Source organism: Echinops telfairi, unplaced genomic scaffold, assembly GCF_000313985.2.
Source record: "Echinops telfairi isolate 266 unplaced genomic scaffold, ASM31398v2 ScPeMD7_4;HRSCAF=17, whole genome shotgun sequence".
Taxonomy (NCBI): domain Eukaryota; kingdom Metazoa; phylum Chordata; class Mammalia; order Afrosoricida; family Tenrecidae; genus Echinops; species Echinops telfairi.
In genome coordinates this window covers 15,645,672-15,668,043 of record NW_022103900.1, presented here as the reverse complement: position 1 = coordinate 15,668,043, position 22,372 = coordinate 15,645,672, and the positions used below count along the sequence as shown (strand labels likewise).

At 41.5% G+C, this 22,372-nt stretch overlaps 1 protein-coding gene across 1 annotated transcript in view; it reads right to left on the bottom strand.

Annotated features, from left to right (window-relative positions):
- Positions 1–22,372, bottom strand: part of LY75 (lymphocyte antigen 75) — a 114,339-nt gene that overhangs the window by 38,426 nt on the left and 53,541 nt on the right. The window contains 8 exon segments of the mRNA XM_045298610.1: positions 387–526; positions 1,269–1,348; positions 1,633–1,700; positions 2,711–2,886; positions 3,341–3,376; positions 7,915–8,029; positions 11,291–11,359; positions 13,886–13,967. Coding sequence (XP_045154545.1) covers positions 387–526; positions 1,269–1,348; positions 1,633–1,700; positions 2,711–2,886; positions 3,341–3,376; positions 7,915–8,029; positions 11,291–11,359; positions 13,886–13,967 — 766 coding nt within the window.

Here is a 22,372-nt window from a genome sequence, read left to right as displayed (position 1 = left end):
CAGAATGCAGCAAATGTATTCTATCATTAAATCTTCCCTTCAGAGGCAAGATTCATGATTCATATTTGTATCTTAAGCATAGTCCTTGAAAAACAGCCTGGGAAATATTAGTCTGATTTGATTGGCAAATGCTAGTTAGATGATCTCCTTAGTTGTTGTAATTCTCATAGTCAACTCCAATTCACGGAGACCCCATGTACGGAGAGGAATCATTTGTTCCATAGGGTTGCAAGGCTGTGATCTTTGGAAGCAGACTGCCAGCCCTCTCTTCCGAGGCACCTCTAGGGAGTTCAAATGAACTTCTCTGATGGGGTATGATTTTATAATTGATCACTGAACCTTCATGAGAGCACTCATCATTTGCCCGATGTAGCATTTCTCTTTACCTTATTCTGAAAAGGAGTCCAGTCCCCAGAACACGATACTTTAGTTGCAGACTCTGGATTATATTTCTCTAAGGGAGATACGTTATATTTTTCACATATGAAGGGTAACTTGGTATTACAGTCTGCTGGTTTATTTAAATCTGAGAAATAAAAAGCAAGATTATGGTGGTGAGACTTTTCATTTTAAAAGCAGCCCAGTAGTAAAGAAAGGTTCTTTAAATCTTCATCCTTCCCAAATGACTAAACTATACGACTCTTCTTCTCTAGCCGTTTTTGTGTTCCATTAGAATTTATCGCAGTAGGTTAAAGTAAACCAGTATTGTCTCTAAAAATGCACACATTCAGTGCTTGAATCTGAAGAGTGGTAGAAGTTGGGAGAAAGCAAGCTAGTGGGAAAGAAAAGGACTTAAACTATATCTTAGAGCCGCTGCCTCTTAGCTTGCAAATCTGTTTATAGATTTCTTAATTATGAACATAGTCATCTTCCTAATTAACCGTGTTAGCATGAATCAAAGCAAGAACAAAGTACACTACCATCAAGTCAATTTGGACTCATGGAAACCTGTAGGACAAGAGTCGAACTGTTTCCCATTTTTAAAAAAAGAGTAGAACTATTTCCTAAGGGTGGGCTTGAACTGTTAGCCTTGCAGTTAGCAACCCAATGTGCCACCAGGGCTCCTTCCTTAGCATAAATTAAGTAAGGAGACTCTGAGAGTGCAAAGCACCTTTGTTTGCATTTGGGATTTGAGTTATTGTCATTAACAATAAATCAGAGTACGATGAAACCACCAAACAGAGTCACAAAGGAAACAAGTTGAAGGGGGTAGTGGAATTTGAAGTTCAAATATGGCACCACTAACACAGGATTTAGATCAACTTCACCTGTAAACCAAGTCTTGGCAGATATGTACAGGCATTCCTCTCCGAACGTCACAGGGAAATCAAACCAGGGATGCGATGAGCTGAAAGAAAGTAAGCGATGTGATTGTTTGTATGCAATTTATGCTCCAGTCTATTTTTTTAATGCATGATTTTCATTCTCAATTTAATGATAGTGCCACCGTTTTAAAGCACTTCTTTCTTGACAGTCGTGTGTTACAGGACTTGGTTTGTTTGATGTTAAGAACGTTATGGATTAGCGTTTAAAATTATTCCACCATCCAATTTAATAACAAGGAAACACTGGTTCTGCATTTCAGAGATGGTAGCCGCACAAAGGCCGCGCCAACGATAAGACAGCACATACTAGAAAATCCGACGGGCTGCCGGATGCTCAGTAGTTCTCACCCACCACTTCTGCTCGGCATCAGAGATCTGGAAAACAAACCAAGCGTCCTTACATGGGTTGCAGGGTTTTCTTGAGGGAACAAAAAATGAATGTCCTGTTCCATTGCAATCCCAAATCACTAAATGTCCAGACATTCTATTACCTTTGTCTCTATATTATAAGAATCATGACCTTTCACCAGAAAAAGCCATTGGAAAGCACTTTGTCTATTCACAGGTCCACACCTTTTGAAGCCCCACCCCCAACATTAATTGGGCTTGTATCAGTGTCTTCTTGCAGCTAATTGTGCATTTCAAACTACGCATGGACTTTCCTCAAATGAAAGCTAGTTAGTATCACTGAGGCAGTGCTGGCTCAGTGATAAAATCCTCGCCTTCCCTGGAAGCGTCTTGGGTTCATTCCTGGGCAATGCACTCTGAGCCCAGCCTCCACTCATTTGTCAGTAGTAACTTGCATGTTGCTGTCATGCTGCCCGGGTTGCAATAGAGCTTCCAGACTAAGACAGCCTAGGAGGAAAGGCTTTGGGGGTTGGCTTTCAAAACCCAGTTAAAGGCAACCTTATGGATCACAATACAAGGGGTCACCATGAGCTGGGCAGCGGGCACAACCGACTCAGGAGCACCTGGTAATAACACTATTAATAGACACAGAAACTCAGTTAATCACAGGGTCTGCACTGAGTGAAAAAAACGGGACAATCCATTAGGATCGTTCATATTATCTCCTTGCTCTCATCACATCACATTAACACTTATTATTCATCTTTACATAGAATGCTTAATATTTTAAAACCTTAGGCATTCTATATAACTGTTCTAACACAAAACACTCAATGTCAGCCTATCTTTGAGACTAAAAGTGTATTTTCTGGCAAGTTCTCAAAGAGTCCAAAGGTCACCTGCTAGAAGAGAATCCTTTTTCCCGATTGCTTTTAAAAGGAACACATAACCTCTGGGAGCAAGTTTTTTGGAATCGTTCTTCGTGGACTAAATACAAAAATAAGCAAAGTATTTTAAAATGCATTCTTTTAAATTACGTTTGCTATTTTGTTCTTGATGGCTTTCAGTCTTGCGTAAGAAGTCAAAGTAGCCAGGAAGCTGTGGTTGCTAGCACAGTACAGGGTGGCTTCTTCGTAGGTTAAGTGAGGCTCAGCCACAAACCAGTATTCACTCCCTTCGATCACAACGGGAGGCCCATGAATTCCAGCACGCTCTGTAGAAGAAAAGGAAGAAGAGGGAGGAGGAAAATGAGGAGCCGATGCCAAGGGCTCAAGTAGAAAGCAAATGTTTTGAGAATGAGGAGGGCAACAAATGTACAAAAGTGCTTGACACAATGGATGGATGTATGGATTGTGATAAGAGTTGTACGAGCCCCCAATAAAATGATTTAAAAAAAAAAGAAATTGATGCTAGGCAAACCACCCAAGTACACCCTCTAAACAGAGAGAAGACTGGCTTTTTTTCCTGACCAGGGCAGTGCCAACTGAACCGGAGATCACTGAGCCATTCCCTGGGCGCCCAGAAAGGGGGAAATGCAGCCTCCCCTCCCACCAGCCATGACCTTGCCCTGCCTGCTGGCACTTCCACCTGGGCTTGAGGAGTTAACTAAATACTGTGTCTAAAAGGCCAAGAGCCTCTTCGGCTCAATGTCAGATTTCTTCACTCACCTGGGTTGTACCAGTCCGGCGTCTTTGGAGTGCGACCTGTGTAAGGAAGAAGGGGGTGGCTTATTTTGAATATTCAGTTACAGATGGCGGTAGATTAAGTCGGGCTTTGGATGCAGCTGAGGAGCGCTTGCGGAGTGGCTGCAGTTCCCAGTGTCTGGCCAACCCGGCCAACCCGTTTCTTTCACGTTGCGATGCTTTGTTGCGATGCTTCCAGGCAAATGAGAGGGGGTACTTTTAGAGGTACTCAAATGACAGGCCTGATAAATCCTAATAAAGTGTTACCAGCAGTTCTTGTACCATAGTGGTCAGAAAGGAAAGGAGACGGTTTCTCTACTTTCAGGAAAATGTTATTTAATGGGATAGATTAAATGGATAAAATAGAACTATTGAAAAAACACACAAACTACAAACACCAAACCCACTGTCATGCAGTTGCTTCCAGCTCACAGGGACTTTAGATGGGGCTACTGAGACTGTCAATCTGGAAGGGAACGAACAGTCTCATCTGTCTCCTGAGGGGCAGGAGGTGGTTTTCAACTGCCAAGCTTTCAGTTAGCATTTGAATGACTGAGATAGTAGAAGTTTATTGTGCCAACCTGGCCAATAAACACATGTGGGGTTAATTGAAGGGCAGAGAGATAAATGTCTCCCTGAGCCTCACCTTTCGAGTTCTCAGGTCTCTTGCTTTGTGATGGTAGGAACAGGGTGCAGCTGCCTTAGCAGTTCCCTGCCTCAGCTTGCAAGGCTGACTTCCTACAAGACATCCCCAAAGAGAAGCCACATGGACCTACCCTGATGTAGCCCCGGGTGCTGGAGCAGCCGTGTGGAGACCCCTGCCAGCACTGAGATGCTCAGCACATTCACTGATTCGGCTTTCTTCCTGCAGTCGGCATCTTACTGTGTGTTTTGTGAGATGGAGGAGGACTTTGTGGACTGTTGCGGGACATAAGGGTTAATGTTGGACTTGTTGGCTTGGGTAGCACTGGGTTGGGATGTTTTTCTTGATGTGCACTTAACCTTTATATAAAACTCTCTCTTATACTTGAGTTTCTGTGGATTTGTTTCTCTAAAGTACCCAGACTAATACAATGACTAAACCCACAGGGCCACCAAGGTGCCTTAACTAACATTTAGCAAATATAAATGATGACATTGCATACACAGTGGTGGTGGTGGTGGGGCGGTTGGCAGTAAGACATATGCACCAAGATAATCACCACTGTGGGAAAAGGTTATTCAGGAGCAACTTCGTCATCCAGGGGAATCGGAGTGATTGTTCTGTAAGCCCGGGTTGACAGACCTCACTGTCTGGAAGGATCACGGGTCATGCTCCAGCACAGCCTATTCTGAGAAGGTGAGGGGAGAGAAAGAAGACTGGGTGGAAGATGATCAAAGTCCACCCCCCTTCATCTTGAACAGAAACAGAGGCACTGTGGTAGGTTACAAAGAAAGGTGGACTGGGTCAGTGTTCAAATGACCTCTGATGCTTTGGTACTTTAAAGAGACCCCATCAAAACACACACACACACACACACACACACACACACACACACACACACACCTTTTTAGTAGTGTCTAGTTACTCTTCCTTTGTGAAAAAGACAACAGTATGTACCTGATGGCATGTCCAAGACTCTTTGAATAACAATGAGAAAAAGAATCTTCTTCTAGGACATGACCTTTGATCTCTTCAGGAACTTGACTCATAATACACTTTTGGTTTTAAAGACATGCTTACATTTCATTCAGAAATTTCTTTAAGAACTTTCCTTTACTAGTAATTGATTTACTACATCCAACACAACTGCTGAAAAAGATGTTTTGAAACCTCCTGACTACAAGGCTGGGTGATATTTATCTACTATCCGCAATCATCTTTTTGTCATCAGAAGGCTTCACTCTCAATCTAACTGGTTCTATGATGAGATAGGTAAAGTTTATTGTGCCAACCTGGCCGATAAACACATGAGCGGTTAACTGAAAGGCAGGGAAAGAAATGACTCGGTGAGCCTTGCCTTTTAAGTTCTTGGGTCTCTTGCTTTGTGATGGTCGGACCAGGGTGCAGCTGCCTTAGCTGGTTCCCTGCTTCAGCCACATGGACCTACCCCGATGCAGCCCTGGGCACTGGAGCAGCCTTATGGAGACCCCTGCCAGCACTGAGATGCTTACATGTTCACTGACTCAGCTTTCCTCCTGCAGTCGGGCGTCATTGCCTGTTTTGTGAGATGGAGGAGGACTTTGTGGATTGGTGTTGGACATATGGGTTAATGGTGGACTTGTGGGCTTGGGCAGCACTGGGTTGGGATGTTTTCTTTGATGTGCACTTAACCTTTATATAAAACTCTCTCTTATACATGAGTTTCTGTGGATTTGTTTCTTCAAAGTACCCAGACTAACACAGGATGTGGTACCTTGGGAGTGGGGTACTGGAGAAACAAATCATAAGATGGAGAGTAGATGTTTGTTTGACCTCTCCCTCATGGAAGTTTTCTTTGTCTAGCCAGAGGTCAGATAAAGCCACACTATTTACTCGGTTCTGTTCTGGGAAAATATGGGAAGTAGGAAAATAGAAAGTTTGTAAGCTCACTTGATTACAGTGATTAAAATTTGATCTTTAGATGGGTTTAAGCCACATCTGCAAAAAAATATATGCCCCACCCAGTGCTTTGGAGTACTCAGGAACCAGTAGTCTTTGTCAGAAGCTCGAAAAAATCTAGAACCATGAAGAAAACTCCTCTCTGGGACTGAATGTTAAAGGGAACCTGTGAGCAAGCTGAAATGCTTGATAGGTGACCACCTGGATCCACTTGTTGAGTGTAAGTGGGAGAAATGCAGCAATAAAGAGACAGGTCGAATTTGGTCATTGACACCTGTGGACTTGGTTTACAGAAAAAAAAGGAGAAGATGAGAGCAGATTGACTGGTCTAAGGTTCACAACCTAGCACGAGGGGGCTAGGTTTGTTGAGTATTGGTGAGAGCCATGGTCTAAGGCAAGGCGGCCAATGGGCACCCTGTGGAGCTGAGTGAGGCAGCCCACATTGAGTTGACCAGAACCCAACCAGCTGGAGATTTTTGAGCCTGTGAACTGGTGCATATTGTTGCTGACTTTATGGATGGCCTGTCCGGATTTGACTTTGCTTATGGATGCAGATTTCACAAGGTTCCAACTGGAATGAAGACTCTTCATGTCGAAAAATATGATTGTCTTATTGGAGAACTGGGTTGATGTAAGTGGGCAGTATATAAATTGGATATCCAAAATTGGGGGAGATAAAGGCATGAAATGGTTGGCTTACAAACTTTCATAAGTGGGGGAAAAATTCACAGGAATATAGGGTTAAGGTGTAGGAGTTACTTAATTGCAATTGTGATGCTAAAGAATTATATACAGGTGCCAGGTTGGCAAGGGGTTGATTGAGTTAGTTTAGTTTATTATGCCAACCTGGCCGATAAAGACATGTGGGATTAATTGAAGGGCGGAGAGATAAATGGCTCGGTGAGCCTCGCCTTTCGGGTTCTTGGGTCTCTTGCTTTGTGGTGGTCGCACCAGGGTGCAGCTGCCTTAGCAGTTCTCTGCTTCAGCTTGCAAGGCTGACTTCCTGCAAGACACCCCCAAGGAGAAGCCACATGGACCTACCCCGATGCAGCCCTGGGTGCTGGAGCAGCCGTGTGGAGACCCCTGCCAGCACTGAGATGCTTACATGTTCATTGACTCAGCTTTCCTCCTGCAGTCGGACGTCATTGCCTCTGTTTTGTGAGATGGAGGAGGACTTTGTGGATTGGTGTTGGACATATGGGTTAATGGTGGACTTGTGGGCTTGGGCAGCACTGGGTTGGGATGTTTTCTTTGATGTGCACTTAACCTTTATATAAGACTCTCTCTTATACATGAGTTTCTGTGGATTTGTTTCTTCAAAGTACCCAGACGAATACGAGTCCCTTGAAAATTGCTTTTCAAGTTTGCAGGGCTTTGCCAAGGTTTTATTTCTTGGTCTCTGCTTCAGTCTTCCCAAGCTTATCTTCATCTTATCCGTCGTTTCTCAGAACAATAAAAATGAAAAGTGTTCCCACTGCTCTTACTTAAAATAGTCTTCCACCCAAAATATAACCTGCCGACACAAATCTTGAAGGAGCTCTGGTGATCCAGAAATAGCATTGTGTTGCTAAAATGAGAGGTTGGCGGTTTGAATCCACCTACCAGCTACCCCAGAGGAGAAAGATGAGGCATCTCTGCTTCTGAGAAGACTTCCAGCCTCTGAACCCCCCGCGGAGTAGCTCTACTCTGTCACTATGAATCAGAAATGACATGGTGGCAGTGAAAACAAAATGAGCCTACAATTAAATCCTGTACACAGATTCTTCATTGGCCAAAGAGAAAGTTACCATCTACTTCAAACACACTCGCGTTCCAGGCGGGTCAGAGGCCGTAACTGTAATACAGAGTCCCATATATTTCTTGCATCGTTCCAGACTTTCTGTAACTCCAACTAGAAAATCCTTGCTTAGTGTTTTGGCTCAGCATCCACAGAGCTCATCAGAGAAGGCTGTGAAAAGGAATGATTGTTGTCACTTACCTTTTGGGATCTGGCACACCCATTCAAGCTTTGCATCGCAAGCATATGGCCTTAAAGAAAGAAATTCAGTGTTGTCATAGAAATGCCAGCTCCTTCGCCAGGGCCTATGAGTGACCTAAGGGAAGGAAAGATTGGAGAGCCTTTTAAGTTTTGCAGCTTTTAGGAAATCTTAGGCTCTAAGCCCTACGCTATTTAGTCTTTATCTCTTTTTAGCTCTGAGAACTAAGGTATTTGTTTAGTGAAGGAAGGCATGCATGCATGGAGTGTTTAAACACTAGCAACATCAGAAAGAGTCTTCAAAGGGGCTGGTCATGGGAATACACCTTATGAAAGACCATGTGTGTTCAACATGCAAATCATTGTCTTTTTTTTCTGGTACAAAATGATAGAATCTTGCATTCTTAAATACGGGAAAGACCAAGCTACAAAATAATTTATTTTTGTTCGTTGGTTTCCAAACGCTAGGCTGTTGTGATCAACGATGTGGAAGAAGGTGGCATACAAGTCCGTCATGTGGGACCCAGGGAGCCTCTCTGGTTCGGCTCTGCCTTACCTATTACGTCACCTTCCTCTACATCAGTGGTTCTCAACCTGTGGGTCATGACCCCTTTGGAGGTCGAACGACCCTTTCACATGGGTTGCCTGATTCATAACAGTAGCAAAATGACAGTTATGAAGTAACAACGAAAATAATTTTATGGTTGGGGGTCACCACCACATGAGGACCTGTGTTAAGGGTCGCGGCATTAGGAAGGTTGAGAACCACTGGCCTACATAGTTCAAGATGGCTCGCTTCAAATTCCAGCCTGTAGACAGGGGTTGAGGGTGGGGTGGGGGGTGAGCACGGCTTTAGAATGGCCACTCACACCTTTTTGGACTGCTTTCACTGTAGGGATTCTGGCGGGTATAGACAGGTGAGATAAAATTCTCTGTACGGCACACTCACCTGGCTAGGTTTGTTCTTTATGGAGGCTGCCTCTAAACCCACTCACCGCCATTGGTTGGTGTGCTAGATTCCTCTGCTTTCAAATGGGTCGGTAATGGGGATATTATCTTAGGGCGGAGTAGGCCTGCCCTCGCAGGTTTCTTTTATTGAGCTCTTTGGTAGAATTTCAAATCCCTTCAGCTATTCTGTGACTCTGTTTATAGAAAACAGAATGTATTCCTTCAGGGTTCTGGACACCCTGGAAAATGCTTAAGTGCCTCTGAAGGGCTTCCTTCCATCTTTGTTAAGGTGGGGGTTCTGTAAAGATGGGGTGATGCTATATCGTTTATCATGACACCTGTTACTTTGAACTTGTTGCTCTTTCTCAGTCCTTGTTTGTGCGGATTTTCTGTACGATTTCTGTTCAATCACTTTCATCTTGGGTGTCTCTTAAGGATCTAGCCAGGATCTGACCTACATTCTTCCTCTCTCACTCTCTTTATGTGTTGGCAATTGTGCTAAACACACGTCTTAAATCTGATTTTTTTTAAATGTACACCTTCCCCTTCAACTCTAGTCTCTCCAGTTTAATTTAATGTAGATTATTTCTCACCACTAGCTGAGATTTCAAATATCCACACTAAAATATACCTAAAACCAAATCTTCTGTCACCCTCTATAGGTTTTCCAGGATTGTGAATCTTTACAGGAACAGTCAGTCTATCTTTCTCCCATAGAGTGACAATTGGTTTGAACTGCCAACCTTGTTTTCTTCGTAAGCCACTACCCCCTCTTGACGGTTTCTCTCTCTCTCCAGTCATCCAGCTGAATGGTTAAAAGGCATTCTTTAGATGGCCTCAGAGATCCCAAACTCTAACCAAACTCACTCTCTCTGGTCGAGTCTGCTTTTGGTGACCCTCCAGGACAGAGGAGAACTGCCTCAGTGGGGCCGCTAGAAGCAGCTGTTGGGTTTGACCACTGACCTTGTGGTTAGCAGCCCAATTGGTCACCCAGAGCACCCCCAGAGATCCAGACAAAGCTGTACCGACACCTCACAAGATTGGTTAAATCGTAAGTAAAATGATCTAGGGGATTTCACTAGCACTCTGCCTGGCCCCTGAAATAGTCAACAAATGTTAGCTGCTTCTTCAGTCGTCGTCATCATCATCATCATCATCATCATCATCATCATCGTTACCATGGTTGTTCTCCTCCTCCTGGTCATCACTGTCCTGTAACATCCTCATCTTTCCATAAAACTCGTACTCCACTTCTCCTGCCACAGCCCTTACCTAATGCAGCAATGGTACTGCAATTACATGTGTACTAGTCTCTGTCTCTTTAATTAGACTTCACGTCCCGTGAACCACAAGACCTACGATGTGTACTTTGTTCATGATCGTCTTCCTGTCTCAGGGATACAATGCTGTTCTAACAGAAATACCGTAAGTGGGTGGGCTCTAAGGGAAAGTATTTGTCTTTTATTTCTTAATGAATTCATTCACTGATTTTGGAGGGGGATTTGCCTTCTTTCCTTGGCTCCACTGTGATCTTCATGTAGTGCCGCATCTATCTTCTTCCACCCCTGCTGCTTTGTGTAATCACCTCCTTTATATTTCCAAAGAGACTGTCTAAAGATACACCTACGCTAACCTGCTTTATTCACATAACAAAGAAGACTCACTCCCAAATGGGATCATAAGCATGCATATAGGGCTTACGGTTGACAAGGCATATTTTACGGGGGACATGATTTAATACAATTGCTCAGTGCCTAACAAACTGTTTGGACATGTACTGCTTATGGGAAGAATAAATGAATGAATTCTGCAGAAGAAGACGCTTAACTGGCCTTTCATGTCATCTGATCCTATGCAGTGTGTGCTACAATCTGTCCCAAGATCAATCTTCCTCACACCTTTCTTATTCGAAAACTTGAAATAGGCAGCCCTGTTTCCCATTAGAAACAAATTCATTAACCTGCTCCAATCGAATTTCCTAAAATTTCCAGCACAGCACCGATGAAAACTTCCTGATCTGACTTTTGCCTTCTGTTCTCACTGCCTTTTCCTCTCCCTCCCCTTTCCACCTGATTTTATGGCACCTCCTCACACCATCTCTTAAGAAGAAAGCCTTACCTCATCACCCCTGCAGAAACCTTACCTGTCTTTTAGGTGCAACTCAAGTCCCACCTTTGTCTGAGAATAGCTTACCATGCTCACTTCCTTTTCTGATGTTCTCTTCTCTACCCACTGGAGTTCAGTACGAGTAGACTGTCTTGTGGGGGAATTTTATCTTCTGCAATCGGGTGCACTTCCTCCTGGTTCCCATGGTACCTAACATCTTGCTCCACATGCTCCACACAAAAACCCTCTCTGGGGCTGTTGCTTGATTGAACATGATACTAGGTTTACCTTTTCTTAATTTGCAGATTTTCTAGCCTGTACTAACCTTGACAGCAGCACAATCTCTGATGTCATAATCCTGCTGAAATTCATTTTCCGTGAAAATAGTAGACACCTGAGAAGGCAAGAGAGGCTTGAGGATTTAAAGCTGGTGTATGCAATTTGCAATTTAGATGTAATTTAGATGGTTTTAATAACTCAAGCATTCATATGCAACAGAAAGGAAACTTTTTCATGTCTTTTTTTTTTCTTAAATGGGAATGCTAAATCATAAGGAGACTCAGAAAATGTCAAAAGTTTCCCAGCAAAGGAAGCCAGAGTTTCCTTTCTGTGGGGTCACATTGAAACACAAGTTTACAAAACATTCTCCCAGCCCCTATGTGTTGAAATGCCAGTTATGTGTTTAACTAATGTTAGACAAGCTCCAATTTGTAATACAAGTCAAGGAGTTTTAGAGCTAGGAAACACTAAGCAATGAGTTGCTAGCATGACAATGTGGAGCAATTTTATATGTGAGGATAATTTTGTTCTTTAAATGTTACTGAAACCTCTGTAAAAATTTAAAATAGCATCTTTAAAAATCGAAGGTTGCCCCAAACAAATGATTCCCACTAATAACATTTCCTTTTTAACATAACTCTTATGTTTTCAGATCATTAAAATGAAAGTTTCTCATTGTAAAAAAACCTTAAAAGGTGGGTGGGTGGGAACAGCAAAAGGAAACAGAAACATTGAAGAATTGGTGTTTTTACATCTTAAAAAATATAAAAAATACTTGCACTGTGTTTAGATGAATGATTTCATGTTGGAGCTCTCCTGATAAGTGAGGTATGTATTTATTAAGGGGGAATTTTAATTCTATATGTTTTCCAGAATAGCCTTGTTAGTAACTTGGGTGTTAATTGCTATTAAAGTCTTTAAACATTGCAGGTATCTAAAAATCAAACTAATGTGACAATTTGTGCTAGTGAAACTGTTACATAAAACTACTCCTTGCATGTTAGGTTTTAGCCATTAAGTGCAATCCTTTCATGTTGCATCTGACAGTCTTCAGACAGATGACCCTGAGAGTGATTGGAACTACACACTGATGGACTGCCTGAGGTCCCTGGCTTCCTCTTCAGCTTTTCACAGGCCAGCCTTTCTGTCGTTTAGGAAACAGACTTGTGTTAATGTGCTTCCTATGAAAACCCCACAGAGAGAAAGAACAGGTCTAGAAGGCAATATTGGTCCATTTCCCCTTCCTTTCTCAGTAAAGTCACAGTGAACATTTTATAAAAGCATTTTTGAGACATAGGAGCAACCAATGAATCAACATAAATCCGTTATGAATGTCCCTCCATTAGTATGCAGGGCTTCTTTTTCGAGGGGTTAAAATGATCTTTTGGGTCTATGAAAGTTTTAACAATTCTATGGCCCTATTTTTCCTTCTCATTCCAGAAACTAGTTGGTTGTAATCACGTTAATAATTCTGGGACAACTTGAAAGACGGTGAGATACTTTAAAATTATCTCTCATGGTGAAAAGGTTTGAAACTGGGAATGCAGGGATAGTTGAAATATAGAATAAAATAATTTCTATAGATATATAAGGCCCTTTATGCCTGTAGGTTCTTAATTAAAGCAATTTGCTTTAAGGAAAAAGAAACAGAAAAATCAAATGTCATCTTTAATCCTTCTCAAAGGTGAACATTATATCCATGCATCTACATTTTTCTGTTTTGGAGATAGAGAGAAGGGCATTTCAAAAAATTCATAGAGGTCAGTTGACCTCACTCTAGACACGATCTGACTTTGTTCTGGGTGCACGTGTCTGTCAGATGGTCCATGACAGAACTGTCTTCCCTGGCTTCTTGAATGTTGATGGAGGCCTTCTCCCTTTCGCACATTTTTGTGTTTTGTCTTTATACTAATATGATCTTATCCTTACCACCTTAGTGCAATTTGCTTTTCATTGTTTCTTGTGGGTTTTCCCAGCTGTGAAGCACAGGAGGAGTGGATGTATAATGATAATAACCGGTACAAGTTGTGATAGGGAATGCAGGGGGGGGAGGTGTTCCATAGGGAAGGAAAGGGGATTTCGGGAGTAAATAATGAAGGTGGGAGGGGGAGGGAGCACTAGAACTGATTGTGCTTTTGCCAAACTCGTTTTAAAGGTGATTTAACCATTTGGGGTTGGGGGGATGCTCTCAGATAGATGTGGTACTGATTGAACAATTCCCCTCGATATGATTGAACAATTGAATTATTCAATCATATGATATGTAAATTGCATCCCACTAAAAACGTTAAAAAAGAAAAGTTCACAGAAAATGGGATTAAAAGATAATGAAAGTTTCCCATAAACTTTCTGAAGTGCCATTGTACAGATACTGTATTTCTAAATAAAATTGAAATTAGTAATTTGTTTCCCCCCATAGATTCATATGTATGAATCTATTTCCATATTAATACAGATACAGCCACATATTTTTAGTGACAGTTTGCTAAGAGGCGTCAAAAATTTATTGAAAAATGAAATGGAAAGAAAACAGGAAATGTTTGTGGACTTTTCAAAGCCACCTCACACGTATGATTTAACAGCCAACGTACTTGTTTCAGAGTAAACAAGCCTTCCAATGATCAAGGGAGTTTTAACTCACCGGTGTACGGTCACTCCACTGCCAAGATCCTTGTAAGTCGGGGCTCCTTTTAGTCAGCCCAATCCACAACCAACGCTGTCCACTATGTGAAAATAAATTAGATTTTAACATGTCATTTAGCAACTGTGAGCATAAATAAGCACTTGGCAAAAATGTTAGTATTCATGCATATAAAGTGCTTAAGACTTACATGTTTATTCAGAATATTCTTTCATTAACTGACAATCATGACTTTAATTTTTAATATAGGGCAACATAGCGGAACTAACCCTTTGCTGTTGACTCAACGCCAACTCTCAGTGGAAGTTCAACCCCATAGGATTTCAAGGCTATACTCTTGCGGAATCATGTGGAACTTGTACCTGGATCAAGAGGTGGTTGTGTGAGCAGAACAAGGGGATATTGCATGGTTTCAAATCAGGAAAGGTGTGCAACAGGGTTGTAGCCTGTCACCATACTTACTCAATCTGTATGCAGAGCTAATAGTCAGAGAAGTTGGCTTATTATATGAAGAAGAATGTGGTTTTAGGATAGGAGAAAGGCTTATTAACAACCTCTGATATGCAGCTGGCACAACCTTCCTTGCCTAGAGTGAGGAGGAATTGAAGCACTTGCTGATGAAGATCAAAATTGCAGTCTTCAGTATGGATTGCAACTCAATGTAAACTGACCCAAAGCCTCACAACTGGATTAATAGGTAACATCATGATAAACAGAAAAGGTTGATGTTGTCAAGGATGTTGTCTTGCCTGGATCCACAATCAATGCCCATGGAAGCTCTAGTCACGAGATCAAAAGATGAGGTGCAGTAGGTAAATCTGCTGCACAAGACCTCTTTAGACTATTGAAGAGCAAGGATGTTACTTTGAGAACTAAGGTGTACCTGACCCAAGCCATGACCCAAGTCAATTTTTAATTGCATCATATGCATGTGAAAGGTGGACATTGAATAAACATTACAGAAGGAGAATCAATGCATTTCAATTGTGGTGCAGGAAAAGAATATTGGAAGTCCCATGGACTGCTAAAAGGACAAACCGATCTGCCTTGGGAGAAGGCCTTAGAGGTCAGGATAGTGAGACTTCCTCTTAGATATTTCAGACATGTTGTCAGGAGAGACCAGTCCCTGGAGAAGGACGTCATGCTTGGTAAAGTAAAGGAGCAGCACAGGAGAGTAAGACCTGCAAGGAGATGGATTGACACTGGCTGCAACAATAGGAACAAATGTGAGGACGGTGCAGCACTGGCAGCGTTTCATTTTATTATGCAGAAGATCACTACGGGCCGGAACTGACAACAGTAACTAACTAACAAGAGCTGGTCATATGGGTCACCCTCAGAATGGCTGCTGGGTTTGAACCACCAACCTTCAGAGGAGCCTAATGCTTAGCCATTGTGCCAGAAGGGATCCTTCTACAATAGGATCTCATTGCCACTGAGTCGATTTTGGCTTATAGTGATCCTTTAGGGGAGGGTAGAACTACCCCTTTGGTTTTCTGAGACTATAACTCTTTACAGGAGTAGAAAGCCTCCTTGTTCTCCCGTGGAATAGTTGGGGTGGAATGGTTAGTGATTTTGAACTGATAACCTTGTGGTTAGCAGGCCAATGGGTAACTACTCCATCCCCAGGGAAATTAACACACTTTTTAAAGCTCAAGTTTAAACTTCATATAAGAGGCAAAAACGATTTTGTTTTAAACCAAAACGAACTAACAAAAATATCCTCAACATTTGTTATTCCAAACTTTTATCGTAATACTCCAATTTAGACACTGTTTTTAGACACAAAGTACAAATAGTTTTGAGACAAACACAATAATAGTGTTTCCTCAAAGTGTTTGTCTATAATACCACCAAATTTCTCTTATTTAAAAATGTAGAACAGGCTATTTGGATCAAGTTTGATTAAATATTAAAAAACATGTAAACATCTTCATTCTCACTGGTCAGTAAGCTTGCAGTAAACAAATGCGTATTTTCTAAGTGCCAAATGCTAAGCCATCACTTCCATGATATGGGTGCATGGTAAGCACCAGTAACTTATCTCACGGTCATCAAGCCACATCGGACGTATCTTGACCCTATAGGACCGGGTAGAGCACATTGACTTCCCAGCGTGTAACCACGATGTCAGCAGGGATCTTCTTAGTTGTACTGATAAGAATTATAATTATGTTCCAGGCAGTAGCTACATGCAATGGACAGTACAGAGAAGTACAAGATCTTACATCTACCCCCATGGAATAAAAGTGATTCAGGGAGTCAAGATACAGGATGAACCACGAAAATATGGAAGTATATCAAATAGGCTATCTAAAGTTTAAGTGCTATAGAAGTTCAGAGAAAGGAAATCTATAAATATATGAACCAAAATCCTAGTAGCAATAATTGTGACATATTCTCTTGTGTGTTTACATCTCCCACATGTATATAGGTACAGGATTATGTACCTATAACAATAGTTACGTATGCAGATATGTTTTAGTGTGCCAACGTAGTGGTTCTCCCCCACAGCGATCCTGCAGGGCAGGGTAGAATGTCGTCACAGGGAGTCCGAGGCTAGAGTACTGATGGGAGCCAATCACCAGGTCTTTTCCCTGGCAGAGCACTGGGTGAATTCGAGCCTCTGATGTGTTGGTTAGCAGCTCAGCATTGAATTATGGTCCCCCCAGTGTTTCCTTACATGTATATAAATGGACATACACTGCATTTATAGCATACATGGCAGATAAAGAATGAACAGCTTTACGATGTACTGAAAACAGTAATACGCCTGAATTTTTTTCAAAATTTATTAGTGAATCAAAGGCCAGACAACCGTAAGTTAGTTTCTCCACTTTTACCAAAGTAATTGCTTTTCTTAATCTTTCTTTTGTTCAACATTTCTTCATATTTCAATAACAATAAACACTTTTTGGTCTTTTAAACCTCAGGCTTTTCAGCTTATTGTAATGGAATATGAGGCTGGTCCTCCTGTTTTTTTATCGTTCCATAGAGAACGATCACTCACTTTTGGACTTAGGATCAATCCAGTGGAGACAATTAAGGCCAGCTTGAATTCAGCATCCATAAGAGGTTTTGCAGTTTGGGAGCTCAACTAACAAGGCTTTCGTACCAGCTTCCAGATTTCTCATGTTGGATTTCTAAGGCATACATTCCACATCACTGTCACATACAATATAATTAAAGCCAGATGGGTGGGGGAAACAGTTTCCTTAAGGATGTAATTTCATTTCTCTCAAATCTTTGCATATTATGTATTTGAGCCTGAGGAATTTGTGTTTTTGCAGAGTAAGCATGAGAATTTGATTTCTCTAGACAATCAACAGTGCGCCAGGAAGATGATCACAGATTACGTGTGTCCTGCGTTGAATCTGGCCCTTTCTTCAGAGGTCTGTCCGAAACCTTTCCTTTCTCCTCAGACTTCCACCCAGGCCCTTCCCGGCCAACGTCTCCCTCCACCTTCTCCCAGCACTCTGCTTATACGCCCTTTTCTGACAGAGAGCCATGTCCCAGACAAAGAATCTGCCCAACTGTCCAAAGTTTGGAATCTTCATTTCTTTCTGAGACTCAACCTAAGTTCAACCATTTATATTTTTCAGCTTCCATTTCAAGAGATTCACTACTGCCCCCCCCCCAAAGAAGCGATTTGTATTTTATTGCCTTCTCAACAGTAAGGGGTGAAATCATAACTTGTTCCTAGTTTGACCAGATTTTATGGTGACCAGATAATTAGAAGAAGAAATTGGAAATCATATTAATGATGGCACAATTCTACTGTGGACTTCAGGAAATTGAGGGGAAATAAGTTCCCGATCAAAACTGAGCAATCAAATCAAACCGAATTGTCTTTTGTACACTTCTTCAATTTATGTACTAAGTACATCGTTTTAAGGTTGTTGGTTTAAGAAAGCATTGCACAAAAGGTTAATATGGGTATTTGTGTTAAAATTCTTAACTCAATCAAATTTCCTGCTGTATCTGGTTTTGAAGGAAAACAGTATCTCAGCTATCACCCCAATAACTACTTTTTGATGAGGGTGCTTAGTCTGCAAAGCCTGAGATTTATATCTAAATCCATTTATGGCACACCACAGGAAGGAGTGTACACAGGGCAATGGCATTGCAAACAAGGTTTTCTTTGCTAATCCGAGGAATAGGTTTGTTCTACAATGGCTTTTCCTGTTGGGTTGCCATTATGCGTTGCAAAGATCTTAGCGCCTTAATGACTGGGTTCGCCACAAACCCTTTTCATTGAAATACAAATAGAGATTTGAGGATATAGCAGTAATCTGACTTAACTCCTTGGCAGGCAATATGCAATTTGGAGAATGGACATCTTGCTGAGAAAGGTCAATTCCCACAATCAAATGTTAAAGCTTTCAAAGATTAAGGTTTGCAATCATTTTATTTTATTTTATTTTTTTCAATATAAATGGGCTAGCTTCCCTCCTTCCCTTCAAGCCATGATTACATTTCGGCCTTAGACTAAGTTCCCTAAGGGCAACACGGGAAAATTATCTCTTTATTAATGGAGCAAACACTTATTAAGCACACAAGCCAGGGTACTGTGTTAGCTGCTGGGATAAAAGTACAAATATAACATGATCCCTCTGAGAGAAGGGATTATGAAGATTTGTTTTTTCTTTGTTTTCTAAATTCAGTATGCATTACTTTTGCCCTTAGGAATGGAAGAAGATATAAAGGATTTATACTAAATGTTACTATATTTATAGCTGGGAAATAGGATTTGACATGGTTTTTATTTTATTCATTAGGCTTCCTTATATTTTCTTACTGACTTTTTAATTGCTGGTTTTGGGGTGAGGATGAGGACGTGGAGTACATGTGATCCGAAACAAACAAACAACAACAAAGGAAGAGTTTCTTCATGACCTCTCAGACTTCTGGTTTTCCTCCCACTGTAATTCATCTTGCATGTAGTTGCTCTTGATAAAATTTTCTATCACCTTTTCTATTTCAACATTTTCCATCAGTTGAGTCCCACAAATATCTTCAATTTCATTGCTAAGTACCTAAGACAGCTCCCTACACCGATTAAGGAGTGCTTGTGGTGCATAGTGGTTACCTGTTGGGCTACTAACGCCAAGAATACCAAATGTTGGTTCGGTGTTACTCAGAATTTAGAGTTTGTTATCTCAGTATTTTATGTAATGGAATTTTAGCCTAGACTGTATAATTTTGTGTGTGTAACGATTGAGATCCAAGAACCAGTAAGTTGCCCTGCTTGAAATTCACTTTAAGGAAGATCAGCAATATATGCGAAAGATGCAACTACTCAGCCCACTCCTTCGGGTTTGACCTTTATCAGAGTGAATGTCAGAAATGAGTTTGTCTCAGGAAGATTCGAAGCTTGATAGCATGATGTTAGAAATGGGCTGTAACTGATGACATTTAAATTACTCCAGCTATGGTGATTAGAACTATTTTTATCCTCGATGAAAGGTATTAGAATCTAGTGAGGCCATGTATCCTGGTGTGTCTCGTGCAGGGCTGGATCCCTAAATGCCCTAAGTCATCAAGTCAAGTGACTGTGACTGTCTGATGCCCAGTGCAATGGGAAAACAATCCTGCCAGATGTCACGCCAGCATGGACGTGAATACTTCATGTAGGATAGTGGCTAGAACATCTAGAAGGGAACAGATCACAATGATCCACATATAACCCCCTTCCAGGGGAATGGACAACAGAAAAGTGGGTGAAGGGGGACATCGGTCAGTGTAAGACATAAATAATAATAATAATTTATAAATTATCAAGGGTTCATGAGGGAGGGAGGGGAAAAATGATGAGCTGATACCAAGGGTTCAACTAGAAAGAAAATGTTTTGAAAATGATGAGGGGAACAAATATACAAATGTGCTTGACACAATGGATATATGTATGGATTGTGCTAAGAGTTATTTGAGCCCCCAATAAAATGATTAAATTTTTTTTTGAAAAAAAGAACATCTAGAAGCAAAGATTGATAGACATTGTCAACCTTAAAAATAAGTTGGAGGAAGGCTGTGTGCTTGCCCGAAATGAACACGTGGTCAATAAATGTGCATCTGTGTGGGAGGGCTGGCCCGAGTTTTGAAGTCCTAATAATCCAGGTTGCATGGAGTAGCTAGCACACATGGCTCTCAAAAAAGACCGAAGATTTAGTATGTCCCACCTGGCTTAGGCCAGCCTGCAGTGAAACCTTTCCTAAGTACCTATCTTTGTGAAATAGGTGCTTAGTAAATGATTATTTACAGACCACACATTTTATTTCACATCAGGATGTCAATACACTATAATTAAACTTCAGGTATATGATAAATTTAGGTATATAATGAAACAGTAGCTATATTAAAGTAAATCTTGAAAATGTAGTTTTCACGAAAATCATTTTTAAATCGCTCAAAATCTTACCTCTTGGAGATAACCGGTATGACTTTGCTTTCAGATGTAGTTTGTAGGTTATTTTAAAGTTTAAATAGCATGTGTTTTTACTTTTTTTTATAACCTACCCTTTCCTCATTTAAGCACTATAAACATTCACACATTATCGTATCCCTTAAAACAAATCTTAATGATCAAGGGATATATTTTAAACAAAGATCAATAGTAACCCAAACCACAGTCATCTGTTCTAATTCAACTGATAGCAACACTATCTATATAAGTTTTCTGAGTCTTTAGATTTTTATAGGAGCAGAGAGCCCCATGTTTCTCATGTGAGACAGCTGGTAGGTTTGAACCACTGACCTTGTGGTTAACAGTTGAACACTTATCCAAAAGCACAAGCAGGTCTCCAACAATAATAACCAAAACCAAACTCTATAATTGAGTCAATGCTGACTCATCGGGACTCCATAGCGTTTCCGAGACTGCGACTGTTTACAGAAGTAGAAAGCCCAGTGTTCCTCTTGCAGAGCTGCTGGTGGTTTTGAACTGCTTACCCTGCAGATTACAGCCCAATGCACACTCACTACACCACAAGGGCTCCTACCTAACAATACTAAAGTGGGACATACTAAAGATAAAACACTTGTGAACACTGAAAGACATCATCAAGAGAGTAATAAGAGAGCCCGCAGACTGGGAAAAGATATTTAGTAATGACATATCAGACAAAGGACTTATTACTAAAATCCACAGAATCTTGAAAGCTTACAAGAAACAAAATGAATAGCCCACTGTGGAGGTGGGCAAAAGACTTGAACAGAAGATGCACAATGGGAGAAACCCAAATGGCCAATAAACATGAGAAAATGTTCTCTATCATTAGCTATTCAGGAACTGCAAATCAAAACAACTATGAGATACCACCTAACACTCACAAAGATAGACCAATTTTTTTTAAAAAGCAACAATGTTGGGGGGTGGTGATGGTGGTGAGTTAGGAACTCTCATTCATTGCTGGTGATCTTGTAGATACGTAAAGCCACTGGGGAAAGTGATTTGGCGATACCTAAAACAGATGGAAATCGAGTTACCTTACAACCCAGCAATTCCACTACTGGGCATATGCCCAGAAGAAATAAGAAACAGACCACTACCAGACATCTGCTCTCCAATGGTCATCACTGTGCAGTTCACAATTGCAAAGAATTGGAAACAGCCTAAATTTCCATCAGTAGACAAATGGATTTAAAAACTCTGGTACAAAAAACCCCAAAAAACTCTGGTACATACACATAATAGAATAAGATGCATCCCTAAAAAATAGCAATGAAATGATGAAACATCTCATCTCATGGAAAGAGTTTGAGGATGTTATGCTGAGTGAAGTTAGCCAAGCACAAAAAGTCAAGCACAACGAGTCCACTAAGATCATTTCAAATGGCAGAAAGGGCATAAGGGAAAATGTATACAACACACAATTCCTGGGTTGAGGACCATATACTCTGGCAGGAGCCAGACCAAACCCAATGATTTAACCATCATCCAAAAACAAACAAACAGATAGGCCCACTGAGGGGTGGGGGAAGAAAAATGACAGCAGTGGGGCACCAGGGCACTAATCTACCCAAGGAGAGGGTGTTGTTTATGTCTCCACAGGCAGGGAGAGCAAGCCTAGACCTCACTCCAGAGTGCAGTCCTTGAGGATGATGTTCCTGCTCGGAGCAGTTCTTCCCAGAGAGGACGGCAGGGCCAGCCTCAGCTTGACATCCCCTCCCTAGATGACAGCACTACAGAGGACAGCCAGGAGGGTTTGGGGGAGAGCGGCCAGTCTGACCCACCCACATGGCGGCAAACCAAGAGGGGAGTGCAACAGACCAGCAATGGGAGCGGAGCCTCCAAGTCCACCCGATTTTAACTTCTGACCCGGGAGAGGGGGGGGGGCAGCACTTGGCACACCTCATCTCAACTGGTTGGGGGTTACTCACAAGGGGGCCACACTGAAAGTTTAAAGGTGTAATGGGGCAGGGAGGGGGCACTCTAGACCACTCCATTCCTAACTGCAGGAATAGCAATGGGGCCTTTTAAGATGCATA